The sequence below is a fragment of the Saccoglossus kowalevskii genome, chromosome 12 (assembly GCF_978046115.1).
Source record: "Saccoglossus kowalevskii chromosome 12, keSacKowa6.1, whole genome shotgun sequence".
NCBI lineage: Eukaryota > Metazoa > Hemichordata > Enteropneusta > Harrimaniidae > Saccoglossus > Saccoglossus kowalevskii.
The window spans coordinates 27,727,615-27,753,106 of record NC_140652.1 but is presented as its reverse complement, the minus strand read 5'-3'; the positions used below and the strand labels follow the sequence as shown (position 1 = coordinate 27,753,106).

The window sequence follows — 25,492 nt, the reverse complement described above, 5'->3', positions numbered from 1 at the left end:
ATTTGATGCCATTTTTAGAAGGTTATGCTGCTGGGAAGAATTTGCTAGTAAGCCAGGTGCGCACAAAATATTTGTTATGGGTCGATGATGATTTTGTTTTCACAAAGGACACACTCTTGGAACGCTTTGTAGAAAAGTTGGAATCCCCCACAGCCGATTTAGACTTGGTAGCTGGATATTTAGTTTCTCGAAAGGAACATCCCTGGGCGCATGTTAGTTACATAAATGATGACGATGGTGGCTGCATCTCCGAAAGTGATACATCATATGGCACACTGAAAGAATTTCCAAACTGCAAATTGATGGATATTGTGACAAACTTCTTCATGGCAAAGACAGATGCTGTCCGAACAGTTGGATTTGATTCAGTGTTCGAACGGATCTCACATCGTGAGTTTTTTGTAGATGCGTTGGGTCACTTGCGGATAGCAGTTTGTGATGATGTTATAATTAGACACGATCGACGTTCCAATGAGCGCTATCGTAATTACAGAATGATACAAACTCAACAACGTGAAAGTGCGCGATATGCTGAACGAGTATTATTTAAGAACAACCTTCGATGTTTCCAGGCATGGACTCAAAGTTTTTTGGAATTCGAGAAATACAATACGTTCGAGCTGAATTCAAGTGTTTAATTTAACTGAACGTATAACAATGTTGTATTCAGTCAGTAAAATTCAAAATTATGAATTACGCATGTGTTTATTTCTAAAGTAATGCATGCAGCGTCTTCGTCCTTTGTTTTTGCAATGAGTCTAATTACGCACAACTTCGTCATTATATATATATATTAGTATGCCATTTATGCAAATGAATACCTTCTTGAACAGAGTGGAAAGTTTGGTCAAATTGTAACATGCTGGTTTTGGCATGGAGGACCCTGATTCGAATATGTAAATCGATTATTAAGATATTTATTTGACTGCGATATTAATATAACAAACGGGGCAGATTCGTTTATTTCGTGGCAGATTCGTATGTCTGCCTTTCTTAATAGCATGGATTGAAACTCTGTAATATTAGATTCATTTTACTGACAGATACGGTCCCGAGATATACGAGAATAATCGCTCAAATGATCCCACAATTTTGGACCTACTTTGAAAATCAATATTTAGACACCGCTGTCGAATTAAGTTTCAAAAAACGTGTTCTTTTATGTAATATTTATCACGATACAATTTTCTGAGAAGTTTCGAGAGACTATAAAATTACACATAACAGTCAAGAGTTCGGCAAATAACAGATAGTCTAATAACACACACTACATCGTCACCGTGTAATTTATTTATGAAAAAACGAAAACAAAAATAGATACAAAATGTAGCTCTGGCAAACTCCTACAATCATTATCAGTTAGTCTTTCACTACCCAAAAGACGTAGTTTAACATTTGCATACATTTAATTTTTGATGTAGTACAAAGTATGCCTGCTTTGCCGAATAAAAACATAGCTACCAAGTTGGCCCTGTTAAAGACCTTTTAAAATCTATACATTCACAGTAGAGCCTAAGTTATAAGATTTTTAATGAACTAGAGTTTGAAAAATTAAAATTTATATAGAATGGCGTGTCCGGTTTTGAATCCTGCTTGTTCGTCTCGAGTTTATTTATCCCACTTATTCAACCTATATCTAGTTCTCTATTTTACTAATGATAGCTAACAGCGTTATGCTATGTTAGTTTCTTACCATACCCTTGGGGCCCTTTTATTGAACTAAAGCAATTATTCCCCCACACCAACTTGGTCTTAATTTACCGGTTACGAAATTACAATTGAAAATATGAAGAAGCAGATACATTAGAATATACCTGTAGAAATGGGAGTTTCTGGGGGGAATAACATGTGACTTCAAATTATATATATTATATGAAGTATAGGTGAGAATATTCGTATTTTGATGGACTTGTGATACATTAGTGTGGCTCAGGAAATGTAATGATGTCTCCATATCACGTCAAATATTATTGTATCATTAATGTATTTTCAATATTTGGATTAAATAATGACTGGTAATATTCGAACCACTCTGTTGAATTTGTAGAGCTAGAGTCATTCAAGTCCTTCCAAAATGTCATTTTCATGAGTGTCTTATTCTTTGCGAAAGATCACCATCCTGTCGATTCTGGTACTCTCTAGTTTACAAGCGTTTTTTTCACTACATACCCCTCATCTTTGTAAAAAAAGGAAACATGGTGATAATTGCGCGGCATTCACAATTCGATTCTTGTGTAATGTTCGTACTCGGAATGTTGCTTAATGCCCCGGAAAATAAAGTTACACCTATGACCGCTGTTTTCATTCCTTAACGATTTTATTTCGTATTCAGTTTAGGTCGTTTTAAACTGAATTCGTTTCATATTTGAACTAGTAGTTTTTGGATATCATGAAGTAGTGTGTCGTCGATATTGTTGATTTTTACACGCATTTCAATAAAACTTAGCTTTAAGATCTTTCGAGTTGTTTGCCATTTCCTCGAGAGAATTTATTAATATTGGTCACTCCTTCTAACGAGTGGTCCGTTTGTCGTTCGCTGGCGTGTTTGAGGCTCCGGGTTCATTTCAACATTGCTACTGAATAGTAGAACAAATAAAGAATGTTAACAGTCGTCACGCTGCATAACAATATGGGTTATGTATAGGTCTCTGTTTCCCTGACTCCAATCTCCACTTCTAAAAAGTCATTTTCATTCTCAATTGAGCTAACCCTACTCCAAACGTATTACCAATCACTGTCCTATACGATTACTTGTACTATTTTTGCGTGGTATACCAATATTCAGGTTGGACGTCCGGAGCATCGGTAAAAGAATAGTTGCTTAAGCGATATGTGCGTTTGTTAGGGTAATAACATGTATGGCATTTTACTGTTCATTTATACATTTCTGAATTCTTCTGAGAGCAGCGGCTAAGAAAATATGTTTGACGCTTGAAAACAAAGAGCGACATGTGAATGTTATATATTTGTTTCGTCCATCATTGATTTTGTTCAAAGAATACGACATTATTTGCATGTATTCTTACCAAGCAAACAAATAGGATCTTTAGAAATTGTCAGAAGACGTACAATTATTCGAAAAATACGAGCTTCCATCATCGCCTCGTAAACTCCATATAGTCGTGGTGACTGTTGTCGCCTTATAAATTACGCATTGCCAAGCAACACACTATAATGTCCGATGCATCGTGTGGGGGCGCACTTGAAGATACATAAATTGTTATCTTGTGGCGTTGGAATGTGCAGCTTCTCCGTTAATGGCCATAGCATATTACCCTTATGTTTATCGGAGAAACTAGGTATAGATGTAAGACAAAGCTCGTAGTTTTAATGTGCATTGTCGAGATGATTTCTTTCAGATAATTTAAAATAGAAAAGGGTTCCATTCCATCTCTAGTGTCAAAGTTGTCTAGACCTTCCATGGTAGTTCGATCAGTGGGATGTTTTTTTCATCTCTATGCTTGATTGATTCAATACAAGACGCGTTAGTATCCTTAAAATGTGTGACAGCAGCACAGATATACAACAATTGTAATGTGTATGTCCTGACCTCTATGAACACGCAGTATGTATATCAAATTACTTAAAACAGCATATATCTGATCGCCGGGCAATTAAATAGCAGCTAGTTCTCGCAGCCATGCATTTAGATCGATCTAATAGTTTATAATTCCAAGTCATCGGATATACAGAACGAAATGGGACAAAAATGGGTGAGGAAACTTGTGGATGACGGACTTCGGCTATACAGAGATCAGGAACCCTACGAAGCAGTTGTGAAATGGAAGAGGGCCGTGGCCAAGGCAACAGACGGACGAGATAAATTCGTTGCGCTGGGTTACTTGGCGTGGGCCCACTGCGAATGGGGTAAATACAGAGACATGTTGCACTACTCCGTGCAGCAAATCGATGTGGCGAACGAGACGAACAGCAACGAAATGAGAGCCGAGGCATATCTTAACTTAGCGCGAAGCAATGAGAAACTGTGCGAGTACCATAAAGCCATTTCATATTGCAGACATTCGCTGAGTCAGGCTACGAAGAATCCCAAGACGCTGGGTCAAGTGTATCTGTGCCTTGGTAACGCCTACCTCGGTTTCAGCGACTTCCAGAAAGCACTGGAAAACATGCACAATGCGTTGCATTTAGCGCTAAAGAACGAGGACAGAAGCTTGGAGTGTAACACGTATGGAAGCTTGGGAGACTTTTATATTTTGCTGCGCGACTACGAGAGGGCGTTGCAGTATCATCTGAAAGGTGCTGAAATGGTGGCAAAATGCGGAGAGGACTGGAGTGTTAAGTTTCACACACTTGCACGTCTCAATCTAGCGAACCCATATCGTAAACTACAGAGACTGAACATTGCACTCGAGTGTACCGAGGTAATTTGGATTTATTTTTTTCTCTGGAAACAAAATAATGTTGATACAGTTCGTAATTGTTTCTCCGTGTACGGTCGGGTTTACTTCAAGATATCCATTGTTCGACCATGTTATACATAATCGATAACTGATGTTATTAGTGAGTTATAATAATTTCTGATCGGACTAATAATCCAAGACTATGTGATTAAATAATCTCATTAATACAACACGATTGGATCACCCCCTCCCCTAGACTTTACAATGTGACAAATTAGTCTTTTTATAGTCAGTAAATGATACTTAATCGTATTTTACTTAATTCTTAGTAACTAGTTGGACCTTTATAGCGAAATCTGTGTCCCGTATTGTTGATACTTAAATTTCAAAAACTCAAAACAGGTTTAAATAATATCTAAGTTTATTTCGCTAAAATTGTAACTTCGGCAAACGTAAAAGTCTCTTAGTTAAGAAACTGACGAAATGTGATGTTTCTGTCGATATGTGTGCCTGTATGTGTGGGTGTGAGATAGTACGGTTATGAAATATAACCGATGGACCCAAAAAACAACACCCACTGCAAGCAAGAGTATGGCCGGCATCCCGGGGTCGGAAACCGGACGTATAGTTACTTTAACTTGGGTTGAATTATTTAGGGAAACCTAGGGGGTATGACATCCGATGTAAAAACTCGCATTAGGATTCTCACGACTGAGAGCCTTCGAGACAAATGCGACGTCACTTGGAGCCCAACGACCCATATCATTATCGCAATGTCTCAAAATGGTGAGGATTTAAAGAGTGTAATCGTAGTAGTTAAAATGGCAATAATTCGTATGTGTTCTGTATAACCGACTGCACCAAAGAAAATGTTTATATTTCATTATATTACCATGTACTTGTACGATACCCCCACTGGTGATGGAGAGGCATTTTGGATTAATAAAACTCGTAGTTAACCTCGAAATATTTTTATTTTGTGTCGCCTACGTCGCTACCTCGATCGTATACTCGAATAAAACATTTTGTCGGAAACATTATATGGGTTATATGGCGTCTTCAGTAATGATATCGACTTTCTGACTTGAGTATCATTCACGTGTATATCGTATACGTACAGCTGGTCTAGACTTGTGAAAAGTGCAATGACCTTGTTAAGCTATTTGGATAGATGTTATTTCTGAACACACAAATGTATAGATAACTAACATGTGCAATCGGAATTCTCATTAAGTTGGGACGCAACTCAAAATAAAAATTGTTCGTATTTTTTTTTTACACATATGATATTTACATTAATGGAGATAGAGAAATAATAATATAGGGTCACTGCACAAGCTTCTATGAAAAATGATATACACAATTAATAGAAGAGATCACACTATGTTGAAATGTTGTCTGATTTAAATAAGGTGCTCTATGTTTATCATTTTAATTCATTATATTACATATTTGTTTAAAAAGCACACACCAATGACAAAATAAAATATACAGAAAACAACACTCAGGTATTGTCAATTAATTAATAGTTGTCAACAGAAAGTAGAAGAGCAAAATTGCTTAATTCTTCAAACAATTATATATTAAAATAGAGAGGGATTTTGGTTAGTATCACAGAGTTGGCAAGTAATTGCCATTACATATTTAAGCAATAACCCCCGCCGAAGGCGGGTATACCACGAGATATTGCATAATTCACGACATATATGCACGAGCCGCAGGCGAGTGCATATATGGAGTGAAATGTGCAATATCAAGTGGTATACCCAACTTCGGCGGGGGTTATTGCTATTATATTATACCAGTATATTGACAATTCGATAAAACTTGTAAAAAAAGAGTTTACTTTCATCTACTAAAAGATCATGATTATGGCCCTTGAACATGAATATTTATAAGAATAGTATGTAGTTGTACGCTGAATGCATACAAAAATTACATGCGCAACACGTTTCAAATTGAATACAAACTACTTTTTATTCCACATGAAAAAAAACATATCCACGTTGAATAGAGCAGCGTAAACACACAAATTAGCATAACAAAGGATGACCTTTCTGACCTTTTACCGACGCACAAAGCGATTTGAAATACAGGGTCGTGTACAGTTTGGATCATTTAAACAACGGATTTTCCACGTTTTCATTCCGGTTTTTGTACAATTTGGACTGTAATTTCCCCATTGAAAGTACAGTTGTGAAATAAACCGGTTTTGTGACTTATCATACTACTTGTAACTGTGGATATTTGACGTTCAGCGGTACGCGGCGGTACGCGGTGTATCATGTACGGCGACCGGCACAGCGACCTCAGTTCCAACATCTGACCTGGATACCTTTGGTCACAGTCCCTCAACACCAAAGTTTTGTGACAGTATGACTGACAAGTTTTGTCGTTGTTCTGGGGTAAGTTTGATGGTGTAAGATCGGATTTCCGCATCGTTTTTGTGACACGTACATGATATGCATTGTCTCAACTCCGGCCGAAAGACTTTGCACGCCGTCGCTCTAGTACAGTGGTTGGTGTACACTCGGCACAAATCTGTAGCTTTCGAAATTACCTTCATCATCTCCTGTAATTTATTTACCCATAGTGAAGAATTACAATACCATATATCGTCGTCGAATCCTGCGTTGTCCCGTGTTTTTTTGAAACAGATGGCAATTACCCGGGTGCACTGCAATTTTGTCAGCTGTCGCTACCGGACACCGGTTGTTATTGGTGGCATACATTTTTGCCTGTGACTCATAGTTTTGCATTTTTATGTCATTAAATCCCTCAATTATATCTTGTACTTAAAGATCATGTTTTCTTTGTTGGAAGTTCGCAATCCATCTCAAAGTAACAACACTGAGAACATAGCGTTCTGGCGTTCGTGCAGGCACCTCACGGTATTAAGGGACGGTGGTTTAGGTTTGTGTGGCGAACGACAATCACCCAACGACCGACGCTCACAACTTGGATCCCACCATTAACAAAAAGCAATATTATAGTTATATAACTTTTCAGATGTTTTTAATTCAGTATTTTTTTCAATATTCTTCTAAAATTCAACCACTGTATTTCCCTAAAAATCAAATAATACCGGTTTTATATATTTCCGTATTAAACCTGTAGTCAATTCATGTTCCAGGGCCACTTGGTTTAGCCGTGCATTATCAGCCAATATACCATGGATTGCATATGCAAATTTTGTGTTTGGACCAATCAAATCAATGGATTAACACCATCAATATACTGGTATAATATAATACATAATATCTTACGGGTCATAACACATACTGGTTATGATAGCTCCCAAATCCTACACTTATATGCCAGTATGTACATTATTATCTGCTATTATAACACATAATTCGATAATTTCTTGACCGTTACAATATTGTTCAATTCATGCTGCTGCACACAAACACCAAACAAATATATATGAAAATGAAAATGGTGGTAGTGTGAGCCACTACTTAAACAGGTTTCATAATATCTTAACATTTCGTTTGGTTACATATGGGGAACTATTAGATATATTTATAGTAGGGGTATTTATGGATTTTGCAAATTATTAAAAAAAAATGATAAATACTAAATATTTTTAATAAGTAAATGACATTCTGGTGGAAATCTTCAACAAATTTTTGTTCACATTTTCAAGACATTATTTTCCAAAACAATATTTCGAAAATATTCTGAAGACATATGGGTAAATCAATAATTATGTAATACTTTTGAAACATAAAGTTATGATAAATTGTTCGCGGGTACTTTAATTATTCTCTGTGACTGGCTTCTATGAAATTCGGAGAGAAAGCGTGGAGTGATCGAAGTAGTTGAACTGTGAACCTTGGCTCAATTCAAAATGGAGTAGAGCATTGGACTGCGGGGAAGTCAGCAGAAAGTCGTTTGATAATGGATACTGATTTATCTATATGCTCTTCGTCATGAATTTGAGGGAACCAAACTATTTAGAACTAGTTTGTACATTTTCAACCTGCGCCCCATTTAACTCGCCAGTGATAGGTGTCCTTAAAGGCAAATCTGGGTCTCACCTTTGTTTTTTCCATATGTGTTAATCATGACAGCAATAACACGGGGAGTGTCGGAGAGGTACGGCAATGTTCCAAGCTGCGCACAGTGACCAATATAATTCATTTGTTTACCCAGTCCTCATGGACATATGGTTTTGTAGTCTACACGAATCCAGGCACGTCGTATTATTTTTGTATATTTAATAATACTTGCAGTAGAACTAAAGGGAACGAAACTAATTTTGGAAACTATTTTAATTAAGAACGGGTGAACGAGCGTAGCAATGGATAACAATTGAATACAAGGATGAAGCCCAATGTGGAGGGAGATTAAGTTCAAAAACGCCTCCACTCGAATCTGACACCGTCACGCTACACCCCACCTATCCGGACCTCAAATGGTACATCCTGTGTTTTATATTTATTTCAGGACGCAATGAAACTGGCTTTACAACATTGTGACAGGAACACGCAGTCGAGGTGTCTGTGTTTATTTGCCGATATTCACAGAAATAGACACGACTTCGAGGTAAAATTATACTTCATTTCCTTTGCTATTCTGAATTCTCAGAAAATTCTTTCGCGATTTGCGCAATGTGCATCAGTTAGATTAGACCGGAATTTCTGGTAAGCGTGATATTTTGTAAGATTGCGTTACCGATTTGTAGGTTCGTTTACGCATTCGATCGCCGTCCCGTACAAACAAACATAAGAGTCAAAAAAATACAATTTGAATTCAGGATGACGAGGTATTTTATATCAAATATATACCTGCCATGAAGTGATGTGAAAGATTGACATATTGTACATGGGGTAGATATTATGTACCTAGGGTAGGTATTATGTACCTAGGATAGGTATTATGTACCTAGGGTAGGTATTATGTACCTAGGATAGGTATTATGTACCTAGGATAGGTATTATGTACCTAGGATAGGTATTATGTACTTAGGATAGGTATTATGTACCTAGGATATGTATTATGTACCTAGGGTAGGTATTATGTACCTAGGATAGGTATTATGTACCTAGGATAGGTATTATGTACCTAGGGTAGGTATTATGTACCTAGGATAGGTATTATGTACCTAGGATAGGTATTATGTACCTAGGATAGGTATTATGTACCTAGGATAGGTATTATGTACCTAGGATAGGTATTATGTACCTAGGATAGGTATTATGTACCTAGGATAGGTATTATGTACCTAGGATAGGTATTATGTACCTAGGATAGGTATTATGTACCTAGGGTAGGTATTATGTACCTAGGGTAGGTATTATGTACCTAGGATAGGTATTATATACCTAGGATAGGTATTGTGCCTAGGATAGGTATTATGTACCTAGGATAGGTATTATGTACCTAGGATAGGTATTATGTACCTAGGATAGGTATTATGTATCTAGGGTAGGTATTATGTACCTAGGGTAGGTATTATGTACCTAGGATAGGTATTATGTACCTAGGGTAGGTATTATGTACCTAGGGTATGTATTATGTACCTAGGATAGGTATTATGTACCTAGGATTAGTATTATGTACCTAGGATAGGTATTATGTACCTAGGATAGGTATTTTGTACCTAGGATAGATATTATGTACCTAGGGTAGGTATTATGTACCTATGGTAGGTATTATGTACCTAGGGTAGGTATTATGTACCTAGGATAGTTATTATGTACCTAGGAGGGATATAATGTACATGGGGTCAGTATAATGTATATATGGTCGGTATAGTCTATATAGTTTTGGCATAATGTACCTAGGTTGGTATATACACCTAGGATCGTCATAATATGCAAAAGTTCGGTATAATGCAAATAAAGTTGGTAAAATGTACATAGAGTTAGTATATATATATATATATATATTGTGCGCGGTCTCGGTATAATGTACAATAGTTCGATATAACGCATATAGATTAGGTATAGTGTACATAGGTTCGGTACAATGTACAGATCAAAGTTGGTTATAATATATACGGAGATGGTATAATGTTCATAGGGTTGGTATATTGTATACGGGGAGGGTTAATGTACAAAAGTTCGGTATAATGCATATAGGTGTAGTATAACGTACACATGGTCGCTATAATGTAGAAGGTTTGGTACAATGTACACGGCTCGGTATAATGCACATAGATTCGGTTCAATGTACAGAAGTTTGGTACATATGGTAAGTATGACAGTGTGAAAATTACAGCGTCCTCTAGGGACGCAGTGTGGACTTGACTCGATTTTGTATAATTAAAACGACCTCACATCTAAATATTTTTTAGAGGGCGCTCCCACGATATGAAGCCTCTCTGAATATTGCTGTGGAGATTGGTGACAAGGTGGGACAGATACATGCGTCGATTGGAATGGCGAAAAATATGGAAATGACCAAGCAATTTCGACTGGTAATTAATTATCTAAAGGAAAATAGCATCTTCACTACACACCCATACGCCCACGTGTGCCAACTTTATTGGCATTCTAAATTCTAAAAATTCACCGCCGGCTGTTCATCTATTCAACTATTCGAATGAATCACCACGTGTGTGTGTGTCATAGGAGTATACTGAGGTCAAAGTTTTTGACACAATCAACTGCAATGCAGTTACAATTTCAAAGTTTTTGATAGACGGAGCAATCATTTATGACGAGTATATGCTATAATTTTTTAAAACACGTAAAACAAGTTCGTCAACTTAAAAGAGAATGACGTGAGTTATTAACGCATGAGTGTGAATGACCGACATTTTTACAAAGCCACGAGATTTTTTTTTCAAAACTTATCTTTATCAGAGGACTCTGATCGTGATCATAAATGTGCGCTGACTTACTATCTTGAAAATGATATGATTCGACATCTTTAAAGTGCATTGGTTTAAGCCCAATTATTGTTCGCACGTATCCTATAGAAACGATCCAAGATAAAAAAAAAAAAAACACCACAACGGATTTTAATTGAATATATCACGTGACATTTAAATGATGTGAAGGATGTAATGTATTCAAGTTTGTTGTTGTTATTATTATATATTATGTGTAGGCATTAGAATACATTCACAGAGCTCTGGATCTGGCCGAATGCATCGGAAGTAAGGTACGTATGAATACATGAGTACATGCGTTTTCTGTGCTCAATCGTGTCGGATTTGTGATAAAGATGTACCTACAATACTCTTTCCCCCGTTCATGCATTCAGAAGGCACAGTACCGCTTACTCAAATCGCATAGGCGAAAATTAGCGTTTTGTACCATATTGCTAAAAGCGTTTAGCTAAATGAGTGCCTTCTAGCTGTATTTCTGTTATTCCTACGTAATATAATACTGTAAAATACTTTATTTTAGCTGGAAATAATTTTCGCTGAAAGGACTTTTTGGGTGTTTTGTATGGAATTTATTTTCACTGATTTTTGACAAGTTTAATGTAAAAAAAGGTATATTCGCTGGATTTTATTTTCACTGAATCAATTCTTCTGCGAAAATTAATTCCAAGCGAAAATAAAATATTCTACAGTAATGTGTTCTTTGATACCATATGTAATATCCAACACATTGTTTTTATGTGACTATGAATAGTTAGACACCGAATACTGAATACTATATATTTTACATTTAATGATTAATTTCAAGCTTAATTTAAAATATTTTATCAAAAAAAAAAAACAAAAAAAAAACGAGACTATATTGTGAACAGGCGTGATTCGACAATTTGACATCATTCGCATTGGATACCACACTGTCATTCCTCACTAATAAGTAGAGGCCGTAATATCTTCATGGGGGTACTGATGCGATATTACTGTTCTTTGACCTCGATAGGTTTATTATGGTTCATGTTTGGAATTGAGTGCGAGTACATGATACGTAACGAGCACAGTATGTGCATTCCAATGATCATTATAGTGATAAATATTTTATTTGTACTGACGTGAATGGGACTGGTGCTTATCGCCTCACTGTGGTTTTATTTACATATCAATTTTATGAAACTGCGCATGCGCTTGTGACGAGCAAATCAGAGAAGAGGAACCCACACGTGATAATAAAACAGTGAACGTTTTCATGCGATTTTTGACCAACTTTCTAGAAGATGTGAATGGGATTCGTAATTTGGGTTGCATGATGGGATTGGGTGTCGTCATGTACGTATACCCCGGTAAGTAAATGTTCCGCGTCTGCAGGAAGGCGGGAGTTTATGAAATGAGATGAGTTGAGATAGACGTCTCAGATCAGCAGACGACAGGTGTGTTGAATTTATATGCACAACATAATAGAGGGTGCAATACATTTTTAAGCGAGGTGGGGGTTGTCGCATCTAATAGGACTGGTTTACATAATTGGTTTCTCCTTTTTTTTGTAGTTCCTAGCTATGAAGTGTCACTTGTACCTAGAGCAAATTCACACCACACTGGGACAGTTAGAACAAGCATGGGAGAATAATAAGCTATACAAGCAGTGTGTGGAAGATTTGGCGCTAAGCTGCGGTGTATGCAATGAGGTGATTTCCGAGAAACCAGAGTCTTTGGAATCACTGCAGTGTTCTCATTTATTTCACGCAAGGTAATTTCCGATTATTGTCTTTTTTTTTCTAGCTTATGTGAAACATTTGTTCACGTGTCTCACATCTGCGTCTATATTACACCTTTCCTATGAGTCTCACCCTCTTTCAGTAAAATGTCTCATTTGATGACGTCGTCGTTCCCATTAAGGATATGGCAAATCTCTAAAATACATATTTTTTTCAATCGTATTCGTGACCACACGCGTCGACTTGGCGATGATTGGCTGAAGTGGTGAGAACCCCTCACTTTCGTGGCTGCTCTTGAGGCTTCGTAGTTCGTAGTTCACAAGCGCCTTTGGACTTCCATGCTAATACTACCGGTCCCATTTAGACTGGGGGTATTTAAGGGGTTGTGGGAAATTGATGTGGTATGTCGTGTCTATGGTATCTCTATAACCAAGCGTCTTTACCTTTCAGTTGCTTAGAGGAATACACAGCCGGAGATTCAAGAGGTTGCCCAGACTGTCGAAGATCTCTCGTCAAACCAGTGTTTGTTTGAAGAACAGAAACGTTTCCTAGAACATCAATGTGAAACGTTTTGCTACGACCTATTGAACGTTGAATTGACAATTTAAGCCTTTGTAATACATGTTGGACACCTGCATTGTGCATTCAGTTGAAATGGTATTACAATTAATATCAACTTGAGTAGGACCTGGTGGACGTTGAGTTCGACGCCTTTGGTAAACGTTTTTATCATCATGCCAGTTGAAATCGTACCAGGTGCGTCAGTGGTGACTTTTATTTCAAAGAGCCCGATCGTGGCAGAGTTGTGTATATATGTATATTAAGTGTATTCATTATCTAACATACGTCCGTTTGATGCTGGAAATATTAAAAATATTAAAAAGTATTTGTGTGAACCAAAAACCTATATATACGAATTGTTAAATAAAATGCATAACTGACAATTCTTGCCTCCCTGTGTTGTCGTCCCTGATAAATTGCAGGGATCCGCAATCCATATCATTTCACATTTCTTCAAACTATTAAAGGGCGGGAGACGTCGCGCTGCGCATGTGCGACATTTGTGTTGATAAACATTCAAGTTGATTTTCACACAATTCAATGGGCTCTTCTAATGGAAATCACAAGTTTGAGGTTTGACCTGGGTGCGACTTGCACTAATTATCGCCGATGATTCCTTCGATAACTTCAAATCACCTAAAAAACGTCCCAGTTTGTACTCGTTGATCTGCACAACAGTCAAAGTCGACATCTTTGTTTATATATCTCACGCATGCGTGGCGCGACGACTACCGCCCTTTAACTGCAATAATTTAGTATTTATTACACAAAAATATTAAGTTAATTTCTTTTATATCCTGGCCACGTGATTTTATATTAACAACCGTATACTTACACATTTTGATCGAAACAGTTAATGTAGATATTTTCCTCACAATGGCCATACAAATGTTTTATTTGTATCAAACATGTACACTGAGTGGTCTCCTATAGGATTTGTTCAACTCCGTTATCGATTTGATAATTTGAAAATTCGATTGTCTCCAAATCAGCGGGAAAATGATATGTAAACATTGTTTATTCAGAATTTTATTGCTATCATGGGTTCTTGTCTTTCACTGAGACCAAAATGTTTGCCATTTACTACCCCAGTGGTGGAAATAGACATGCCAAACATATGGGCAATAAGTTGAATAGGTCACTGACATGTTCATGATAACTTGAACATCTAAACCCTGCATTCAAGACTGGGAACTCCCGTTTCGAGAATACAGTATAAACGTAATCAAATCCGTATTTTAGTAAACAAAGAAAAATTAAAAAAAAAGTCAATGTTGTTTCGAAATAACACATCATCAGGGATTGATCTTCAAGCTCTTAGAAGGCACTGTCTCTCATATGTTCTATCAGTACCACGTAACTAGGCACACGTGATACACGCACGTGTACGTACATCTTACATATACCATCGGCACTAACGTGCTCAATCTTCAAGTCGATTTTAGAAAAGATTCGTTTTTAGCATGATGTTGATGAACTCTTCCTTGTCGATCACGTGGTCACCGTTCAAATCGGCTTCGTGGATCATCTCCCGAATCATAACGTCCGAATACCACAGTCCATGCTCGTCACTCGATGTGCGAATGTCATCAAACGTCACGTGACCTTTACCGTCTGGGTTAAAAAAACGAATATGTTATGCACATTTTAGAAGAGATTGTGCAGTGTGTGGTCTCAATTTATCACTGAAATTCGTGAAAAATATATAATTCTTTTATTTCCCATTAGAACGAAATTGGGTTTTTAAAAATATAATATGTGCTAAAGTTTTATTTTTGTTTCGTGTTTTATACAACTTGAATGAAACTCGATGTACTTCTAAGAAATATAAAAGTGTACCTCGTTTGTAGTGTGGCGCATGCGTAGACACCACTCGACAGTCACAGCTTTTGTTATGACCGAACTGAGACGAGCCGGTAATACATCAAAATGTCTCTTAGAGGGAGGTACCAAGTGAAACGAAACAAATTATTTGTTGAGCTGTTGTTATTTGCCCGTTGGAGTTTGAGATCAAGTAACTGCGCATGTGCATATATGGTATATCTGTCGTAATGTAAATGGTGGATTTGTGAAACGACATTACAATAACACATACCTGTATCAATCATGTTAAATCCCTGTAAAACAAAATGGTATTCTTCTTAATGATGACATCATCATCATATTACCCAATATACATTCATTCATAAAGTCATTTATATCAAAAGATAGTTTGAATAATTTAGGTAAAAAAAAAATATTGTTTTTTTGCCTTTTATCCCCACACAGCTCTTACCACGGAGTCCCTAGGTTATATACAATCAATACTCGTTATTGACAGTTTATTTGATGTTTACGCGCCATAGATTCACAGTTCTCGGCTTTATGCAAATTTTAATCTTTGTACATCGTGAATGACCTCTATTACTCACACTTGTTTACCACTTTCAGCTACGAAGTGAGTTATAGTAGAAGTTATACGTGCATTTATGTCGCGGTTACCGTATGGGTTGGTAAAGTATGGCATTTATCTGACAAAATGGTCTGCGCGAGTTCCATTACTTGTTTTATTTTCATAGCAAATTAATATTATTCACCTGAACGATTTCGTCATAGATGTCACGTGCATTGCCTTGTTTATTTACTATGAATTCCAGAAAATCATTGAAGGTCACCAACCTAGAAGACGAACAAGACAGATTGATTAAAACGAAGGTATCAGAATATTTGAACTATAGATGGCGTCCCACATAACACCTTGCCCGTTTTCATGTGGGATTTTTTCCGTGTTTTGTCGCGTAATGCTTTCCTTTTATGATATAACACATTTTCAAAATAACTTTTAGTACTCACCCTTTCTGATCGTTGTCAAGATCGGCTGTAATTGGCAAAGGAAACGAATGTAAGGATAGTGTATAGATGAAAATGGTAGTGTTCTTATTCACTTTACAGAAATAAAGTTGTTTGATGATTCTCTGACACCAACTCATATTCGTGACTGGCTCAACAATTCCACATTTCAGGGAGGCGTGTATATGAAATTTATTTTAATTTATTATATGGTGTATCAATTCATGCGATGCGCTGTGTTTTCTCTCTTATAATCGTAATAAGAATCTGGGTTGTATAATTCAAATGAATACCTATCATTTCGTCAAGTTCCCTCGGTGTTAGCTTGAATCCCAATGCTCTCATTGCTCGACGTAGATCATCAGAATCGATACACCTGTCAGAAAAATATGTGTATTCATGTTGAGCTTTACTGGCAATTTTTAAACAAATCCATAGTTATATAGTCGCGATTCCTAGGGTAACGTTTTAACATTGACTTTTATTATTTTTTTATTTCCCGGCACGTCGCATCAATCGTATTTTGTTATTGTGACTAATTTGTATTTACTTGCTTTAAAAATCAAATTTTCAACTAATTCGATGGAATCTAATGACTTCCATGTCTTATTAAACTAACCGTCATATCATAGCGACATTTTAATTTGTTCACGTTTTATGGCAAATGCAATAGGAAGTTATAAAACAGTCGCTCTAAATTTTGAAAAATCGACCATCACAAGTTTTACTCTCACAAGTTTTACTCTCACAATGCCTGTACTTTGTGAACAACTGTGACTTCCGCACCTCGGCGCGCAGGCAAGGCATGCGTGCGAAAAGGATGCAAAACCCCGGTACTCAGCCAAGATAAATTCTATGATATGCGAATATGCCATGCTTTAGAGTAAATGTTTTTACAAGAGCAATCAGAGTATACAGTGCTGCTTCCAGGGGTTGCGTTGGAGTTCGTCGCTGAGGGCGCAGAAACCGCGCTGGAAAGCACCAAAGTCTGAAAGGGTAAAGTGATGTCGATTATTCTGACGACTAAAACATGTTCGCCCATCGGCCCACCTAAGTGCATATAAAACATAACGCTCTCACTGACTGACTGACTGAAAGTTCACGCTACTGACCCTTTGTGATCTCGGTCAAATGTATCGAACACGAGCTTAAGATCCTGAATTTCCTGTGACGTCAGCTGCTCCCTCAACTTCTGATCAATGGTGCTCAAATAGTCGCCAATAATCGCCAACTTTCTCAAGATATCACTCCGGTCGTCGTTCTCTTCTTTGGCAGCTGCGCGTATCCTCCGACGCGGCCTTTTCTGCTGTCTCTTTCTAGTTGACATGGCAACAGAACTATTGCTTTGCGTCACGTTATTACATATTCCGGTAATATCAATTTTTCTAGAAACTAAAGCACATGATCAAGTTCAGCGTAGTGGATAAATAACAAAGATTCTTAATTGAAGGGCGGTGGACGTCACGCGACCCGCGTCCGTAAATAAACAATGTATTTTACACGCATTGTATACGTCGCTATGAGTCCCGTATCAAACATGACGCGGCGCGACGACCCTTCAAAGCGCGGTGTCGTCGCGCAGCGCGTGTTCGAATTTCATGTAAATAAACAATGTATTTTACACGCGTTGTATACGTCGCTATGAGTCTCATATCAAAACATGACGACCGCGTATAAGTGGGTGGCGAGGGGCCCATGAAAATAACACAACGTCGTTTAACAATACACGACACTTAACAATAAGATAGAAATGAGTAAAGTACACAGCGTGGACAAGAGAAGTCGGTTCAATTATATTTAATTCAGTTTATGATTGCCACTTAACAGGAGCGCGGAGGTGTTGGATTTAACGTGTATGTCGTGGTGTGTAGTAGAATGGAAACGCAGAAAGCTTTGATTTTTATTTAATTTGGTCGGCCATCTTTGAATCACTGCAGTGATTATGCATATAGCAATACAAAAATGAGTCGTCTAACGTAATCCAAATCATAACATGCTTCATGTATCTCACCATCAGTAAGGTAAGTAACATAATTATTTGAGACCTTTCAAAATAAATGCCGAGATCAAAGACGGACTATATCTCAAATCGCAGTCACCCTAACAGTCGGGAATTTAATCAAATACATGCACTACTTCAATAAATTGTCGGCGATATGCAATGTACTGATGCATATGTTTACAAATCCAATTCAGTTAACGACATTTCACTACATACTGAACGCATGTCACTTTCACTGTTATACACACTGTATCACAGATGCAGCGAGTGGCCGGACGATCTGTACGCCTTGATCACCTATAACGGTACTTTCGTTCCTCTTCTTGATTGTTAATTACGCGTGGTCAAGTTTAAAAGCCCGAAAATTGGGTCAGCAATGAAATAAACATATGATACAAGCCGGAATACAAGCTATAAATCGATCCCGGATCTGCTTGCTCGTAACAAATGATTGTACATGTAATTCGGTGTGCGATTAAGATTATGCTCAAAGGTTGTACACAATTCTACTCGTCTATCAATGTTATGATTACTAGTATTGTATTTCAGTGTTGAAGGGTGTATTTCCCGGGTGTTTTTGCTATTTTCATAAATTTCATATAATAGCATTCCACTATTTCGTGAAGAAGCTACCATTTCGCGATTTCGTATACAGTGCTTATATGTATACCCATTCAGCGATAAAAAAAGTTATTTTCGATTTCAGGTGGATTTCAATGGTTACCGTTTTCAATTTCGGTCTCTCTGGATGCTATGTCTTCCTACAACGCGTTGACTGTTTTGAGTCTATCATTTGTAGATCGCCTATACGAATATTATAATATCTCAGACATTCAAATAAAGACAAATATTCAGCGTTTTGTTTTCTAATTAACAGGGTTGTGGCTGGTTATCATTTTCTAAGAGTGATTGATTGATTGATTGATACAATTTACGATTACCAAGTGGAAAATGCAATCTTACCAAAATGAGCTCCCGGTCGGGCGCAGTCACCTAGAACGACGGTGGTAACACAGTACGATAACTGGGGACTGTGGACGACGGAAACTCCCCTGTGGTTGCCTCTATTTCACTGTACAGCTGTAACTAGAGTACGTGTTTTACTGATATCGCTCCGAGCTCAGCGTACGTATTGACTGGCGACTATTCACGCATTTACAGGCGACTATTCCTCGTACTTGTGCGAGCGGCCGTATATTGAAAGTAGTCGTTAGTGATAACTTAATAACACTCTGTGTCTGGGTGTCAACACGAACCGTAATTGAAACTGTGTTTATTTTCTATCAGTTCGAATGGCAACTCTTGTTGCTCACAATTAAATAGTATAGCATTTCCCGAAACAATAACACAATCCGCACGTTGCTAGGGGAGTATAGCTGTTACCAACAAAAGTGGTGTTTGTTGCGGGTCTTTGTTGTTAAACGAAACAACGTAAGCGTAATTATCCAAGGGGGAAATCGGCTGCGATTGATGCTTTACCCCCACTCTATTATTATCGTGAAATTTACCCTGTAAATATAGAGAGAATGGAATCGCCTCGCGGAGGGAAATCGATCACCATTCATTGAAATATTCGTATTAGTGTTGCCATGACGATGTCACATATTGAGCGATGCCAGATGATATGTTGTAAGCTTACTGAATGTAATAGTGTATCAAAGAGCACAGTGCTTGACACCATCAAGGTATATTCAGTTCTACAACGAATATCCCGAGACGAAAATACATTGACTCGCTCTTCCATTCACCCACGAATCTTAAAATTTTACCAGAACCAGAATATTAAGCAGAATATTATTAATAATGCACGGCTGGGATTATAGAAAGAAGCACGGAAAATATCGTAGTGCAAACACAAAAAAGCTGCAAATCGTCAACGGCAAAACAGTCTTTTATGAAAGAAAATGGAGCAGCAACATATGACGTCATTGATCGATGATGCCGGAGTCAGCGTGACGGAACCCTGACAAAACTGAGCCCAGTATTCCTAAAAGCGCACCCTATGTCAAATTGTCCATTGCCTTTAGTCTGTCACTCAGCCTGCCTATGTAAATGTACGATGGCATGTTTTCCAATAAAATATATATAGTATTTCAATTGGAAATTGGAATTTCGAACAAAGCTAGTGATTTTTGGCCATATTTTTTTTTAAAGAAAGTATACTAATACAAATTCGTGTAACAACCACCGAACTATGGTAGAATGCTAACTGGTACAATTTTTGGAACCTTTTAAGGTAGCGAGACTATTATTTGTGTTGAAAATTACGATTTTCACATTTATTTATTAATTGATGAAATGCACTATAAACTTTCATCTGATAAAGTCAATATAACATAGAATGTCATGTAAGTTGGTTAAAATATAGATTTTCTGAAGGGAAGCAAGGCAGCCTCAGTAGTGTTTTCCAAAATCAACAACACAGGTTTAATCTGTGTGCCTATAAGTTTCAAAGATAAACTCAAGACAAAGCAATGTTAGGATGTGTTATCAGTAGCTATCTGACACACAATGTTTCCAAACATTTGAGTGGTTTGTCTCCGCCCCTGTTTGTTTCACAGATTAGTCATTTGCATATGAATGTGTCAGACACAAGGTCACACAGCCACTGAAAAAAAAATCATTGATTTTGGTGTTTTCATATGCCGAATTTATCCAATTATAGCTATCCCATTCCTTTATTTTTTGGTTTCCAATAGCCTTACACATTTGGATGTCCCTACACATGGTAAAACAGACCTTGATGGGAAAACAAATTGATTGTGCCGATAAACAAGCTTGAAAATCTTTGCTGTTACTTCATGGACGTTTTCTAGGAGTTTATGTTTTTCAAAATACAAGGTCTTTAACAAAAAATAACGTATACTTATTGTCGTCGGATTAACACCAAATTTTCACAGCTTTAAGGTGACAATGAGAGGAACTTGAATGTGTCCAGACAAACTATTTCATCGATTATTTACCAACGAGTTGTGGTTTGAGTTGGGGGCAATGCGACTAAAACAGTAATTGAAATTCAGGACACTGTTTTTTAAAACGCGTTGCTTGAATAAAACTAACCAGACACATTCAATTTACTAGACTATTGAACAACTAGGAAAAGTGAAAAAAATACTTCTTATCGCCAGCATAAATGCGTAATTATTTTTTTTTACAGAAAAAGTAATTGTTCACCTTTGATTGAGTAACGCGTCGTAGATTGCAGATACGGGCATGCATACACTTGTGAAAAGCTTGAAGACTGGCGATTCTAAAAATATATACTTTCCCAGGTCTATTTGTAGTCATTTAGTCACAATTAGAAGATGAAAACAAGTATGCAAATAATAGTCCCGCTACCTTAAGCGGAGGTGAGTGTGCTAACTAGGATCGTTTTCTTACGTACAAAGTCTTCGGTAGCCTACTTGATTTTTCAGACGAATACGTACTCTGATATAACCGTCCAAGCGACACATTTTTGCCACAAAGAGACAGGACTGTGTTCGTTTCCATACTTTACCATAGATTGGACGAATTCTACACATAGTTCTGCTGTCTAAAGAAATGCGCTAGTAGATTCGGGTAGGCCAATACATTCAAAAACACGTTCTTTTCCAGACAACCTAATTGTAAAATTTTTTACTTTTTGACAGACTAGATTTCTTTTTTATTCACCATTTGCTGTGTACAGCCTTCCAGCGAAGTGATTTACCAAAGCTTGTTAATCGCCATTTGATGATTTTCTCACCGAAATTCACAATTACGTTTATACATGTACTACACTTGTTGGTGATTTGCAGGGATTTTATTCTGCAGCAGTTGTTGTACAGTCTTCTCTTTTCAATATAGACAACGGGGCACAAAACGAGACCACTTTGGACATAAAACGACCACCCATTGCCTTTACCATTATTAGCCGATGTAGTTCCTTCATTCTTGCCCCAAACTGAAATTATTTGGTGACTGTATCACTGTGCCCTCAACTTCCAACATGTGAGCTGGAACACATCGGTGAGGGCGCTATAAGACTTGGCAAGGCACAATTGACCATGATTACGGATATTCAACATATTATTTTAAATGTTTTTTAAGACACATATCATTCCTTTTTTTATCCCAACAGTAAATATTTGTTGAGAAAAAGTGTTTGAAAACAAGAAAACATTCAGAAGCTAAAGGAACTACAGGGGTGGGAGCAACAGGGTTGGGGCTTCAGGTTTGTGATCTACAGGATTGAGAGGTACAGGATTATGGGCTACAGGGGTATGAGTTACAGAGTTACATACCTGGAAGGTACAGGGTTGGGAGGTTCAGGGTTTAGAGGTACATGGTAGGGAACTAGAGGGCTGGAAGCTAAAGGATTGGAGGCTACAGGTTGAGGGCAACAGGCTCAAGAACTGCAGCCCTTACAAAAGTTTCCTATAGGATTCCTATAAGAATCCTATAGAACAAATTCCTGTAGGATTCCTATAATATTTTGACACGTGTTTTCCTATAGGAATCCTATAGGATTTTGTGTCAAAATATTATAGGAATCCTATTGGATTTTGTCCTATAGGAATCCTATAGGATTTTGTGTCAAAATATTATAGGAATCCTATTGGATTTTGTCCTATAGGAATCCTATAGGATTTTGTGTCAAAATATTATAGGAATCCTATTAGAATTTGTCCTATAGGAATCCTGGATATTTTTCCTGGAGGTTCCAGCTCGTTTGGGGAAAGAGCCCATCAATCACTCACATAAATAACATCATAAACTAAAATTAGTTAAACAAGAGTATTTTATTGCTTAACATGTACCAGACATAAATTTAATACAATTGTAAGAAAAATAAAAGATAAAACTATTACCATAAATATATTGCACAACATTTCTTGAAATGCAATGTAAATATAAAGTTGATGACAATTTGAATAACAAATGTAATTCCCTCCACTCTGTCATTGTTTCTAAGTACTAGATTTTTTTCATAAAAATTATTTTATATTACCGAGTAATTCCAAAAAACAAAACAGTAAACAATCTCAACCAGCAATTACAAACTTTTCAGTCAATCAAGAAATGTACACTGAAATAAAATAAAAGTTTACTGCCTTGGAATAAAATGATGTACACTGAGTGATACACAGTATCCAGACAATTTAAAAAATAAATGTATAGAAAGTACAATTACAAAAATACTGGTATGCATATTGTGTTTCTAAAAAAAAGCACAGAACCCTCAATTCAAATTCATTGATATTTAATACTAGTATGAGAGAGAATCTCCATTTTGGGTCAGAAGGTTCAATTTGTGATAAAGAAATACAAAATAAATATTGTCAATGCAGTCTTCTGTGAGATATGTCATTCATAGGATTTGAGTATTGGACCTGTAATACAAAAAAGAATTTGTTTCAAATGTTTCATTAAAATATTAATTAAAATATTCCAAATACTGTAAAATATTTTATTTTCACTTGCAATTAAATTTTTCTATTTTCGCTGAAGGGATAATTCAGTGAAAAAAAAATCTAGCGAATATAACTTTTTTCCTGTATTTCAAGTCACTCATCAAAAATCAGTGAAAATAATTTCTTCACAAAATACCCAAAAGGCCCTTTCAGCGAAAATTAATTTCAGCTAAAATAAAGTATTTTACAGTAGATAAAAAAACTACCATTTACTGTATATGCACTATTAGATGCGTATTCCCAATAGAAGTGCATATAAACCCAACATTGCATTGGCTGTGTATTAAAATTTACTTTTTTTAGCCATAGAAAAAAAATTCTGTATTTTTTATAAGAAATTTGAAGGTACATATGTGTGTAATGTTTTTAAACACTACATGAATTTCATTGATTTTATTAAATGCATTCCTCTAAATTTGGCTTTCACAAATTGAATAAAAGAAATTACTAGTAATATGAAAAAAGTGGTGCTTTCTAAATGTAAAATTACTTGAATTAAATTAGCATTTAATTATAATTTCCCAAAATTAAAAGTTGTTAGAGAAATCAAAATTGGTTCAACAGGGTAAATATTAGGATATAATATTGAAATTCACTGCTGTTATGAGTGAATTTCCCCCCAGATAAAGCCATGCACTGGGTGACTATTTACATAATTATATATGCAAATCCCCCCCCCCCTCCATCCCATCACCTCCACATGCATGTACACAAATATTTATTTTGAAACAACAAAAGTAAAGTTATGAAAAATGATCAGCAACCTTGATATATTTGTAATCGCAAATGGTTATGTACATCCCCATCAATATCACAACTGTCTTTAAATTTAAAGGATAAATGGTATACTGTAAAGGGGGTAATTATTCACCGGGTTTTAATTTAGCTTATTTCGCTGACTGGAAAATGCGCTAAATTAAAACCCAGTGAATATGTAAAATTTAGCATAGAATACATTATCTAAATGACAAAACCGTGAATTTAAAACCCACTGAATATGCCTGAAATGGTAAATCAGTGAAATTTAAACCCAGTGAAAATTAGTCATTTTACAGTACTTTTGAGGTCAACAGTCAGCTAGTTAATTAATTCAGTGTTACTAATCCTTAAGTACACAGTCACAGTACCTTTTTGTGTTTGTGTTTTCTGAAGCTAAAAAACACATTAAAAACAATGAGATATACCATAATTATGTTACTCACATGTTCTCTACAAGTTTATAGTCTTCTTGGTCCAAAAATTAGGTAAAATGACATCAGTTTCTCCATATTACAAGGTCATTGTGACAGCATGGTCCACAGTCCCTAGCACAAACAATGTGTGACTTGTAGTGCATGATGGGTAAAACACTCAGAAGGAGGCTGATGGAAGGGCACCATCTGTGGTCACAGGAAGTTCAGACTTTGTGTTCAGTAACTTATCTCCCAATAATTTAATAGTTATAAAATTTCTCAAAATGCTTTAGTTATGTTTTTCTTCTAATCTGTCAATTATGAATTAAATAAAGCTGATCCCAAGAATATTAAAATCATGGTTATTTGTTCTAAAATTACTCAAATCTTTTTATGAAGTTTTAACAATTCAGTAAAAACTAGAGACTTTCTGTTTTTGTGTGATAAAAAAAATAGACATTTGGAAAGTTGAAAGGAAAATTAAAATAAACATGGGTATTTTTAATTTTTTACAAATGATTTTTCATCAGTATTTGTTTATATGTTTTTCAAAATGTGCTGACTTTTAAAAGTCTATAGAAATAA

At 36.4% G+C, this 25,492-nt stretch overlaps 2 protein-coding genes across 2 annotated transcripts; one reads left to right on the top strand and one right to left on the bottom strand.

Annotated features, from left to right (window-relative positions):
• The first annotated feature begins 3,606 nt into the window (after window positions 1-3,606).
• Window positions 3,607-13,852, top strand: LOC102805881 (43 kDa receptor-associated protein of the synapse-like). The gene is made up of 6 exons (XM_085506547.1): window positions 3,607-4,382; window positions 8,814-8,912; window positions 10,666-10,788; window positions 11,424-11,477; window positions 12,741-12,940; window positions 13,359-13,852. Exons 1-6 carry the CDS (start codon window positions 3,699-3,701, stop codon window positions 13,438-13,440), a joined length of 1,242 nt encoding a protein of 413 aa, XP_085362673.1. The 5' UTR covers window positions 3,607-3,698; the 3' UTR covers window positions 13,441-13,852.
• Window positions 13,853-14,469: 617 nt separating this feature from the next.
• LOC102804730 (uncharacterized) lies at window positions 14,470-19,553 on the bottom strand. The gene is made up of 7 exons (XM_006814258.3): window positions 19,264-19,553; window positions 17,411-17,690; window positions 16,592-16,674; window positions 16,302-16,326; window positions 16,046-16,127; window positions 15,565-15,586; window positions 14,470-15,083 (listed from the first exon to the last, which is right to left on the bottom strand). The coding sequence occupies exons 2-7, from the start codon at window positions 17,623-17,625 to the stop codon at window positions 14,911-14,913; spliced, it is 600 nt and encodes a 199-aa protein (XP_006814321.1). The 5' UTR covers window positions 17,626-17,690; window positions 19,264-19,553; the 3' UTR covers window positions 14,470-14,910.
• Between the last annotated feature and the right edge of the window lie 5,939 nt (window positions 19,554-25,492).

What these genes read in the sequence shown, in the direction of transcription:
- LOC102805881 (XM_085506547.1), top strand. Translation starts at nt 3,699, where the DNA reads ATGGGACAAAAATGGGTGAGGAAACTTGTGGATGACGGACTTCGGCTA. An exon ending in TGACCAAGCAATTTCGACTG is followed by an intron (nt 10,789 to 11,423) that starts GTAATTAATTAT and finishes TATTATGTGTAG; the next exon opens with GCATTAGAATACATTCACAG. An exon ending in CCGAATGCATCGGAAGTAAG is followed by an intron (nt 11,478 to 12,740) that starts GTACGTATGAAT and finishes TTTTTTTTGTAG; the next exon opens with TTCCTAGCTATGAAGTGTCA.
- LOC102804730 (XM_006814258.3), bottom strand. Translation starts at nt 17,625, where the DNA reads ATGTCAACTAGAAAGAGACAGCAGAAAAGGCCGCGTCGGAGGATACGC. An exon ending in GGAACTTGACGAAATGATAG is followed by an intron (nt 16,327 to 16,591) that starts GTATTCATTTGA and finishes TGCCAATTACAG; the next exon opens with CCGATCTTGACAACGATCAG. An exon ending in ATTTAACATGATTGATACAG is followed by an intron (nt 15,084 to 15,564) that starts GTATGTGTTATT and finishes TTTTTAACCCAG; the next exon opens with ACGGTAAAGGTCACGTGACG.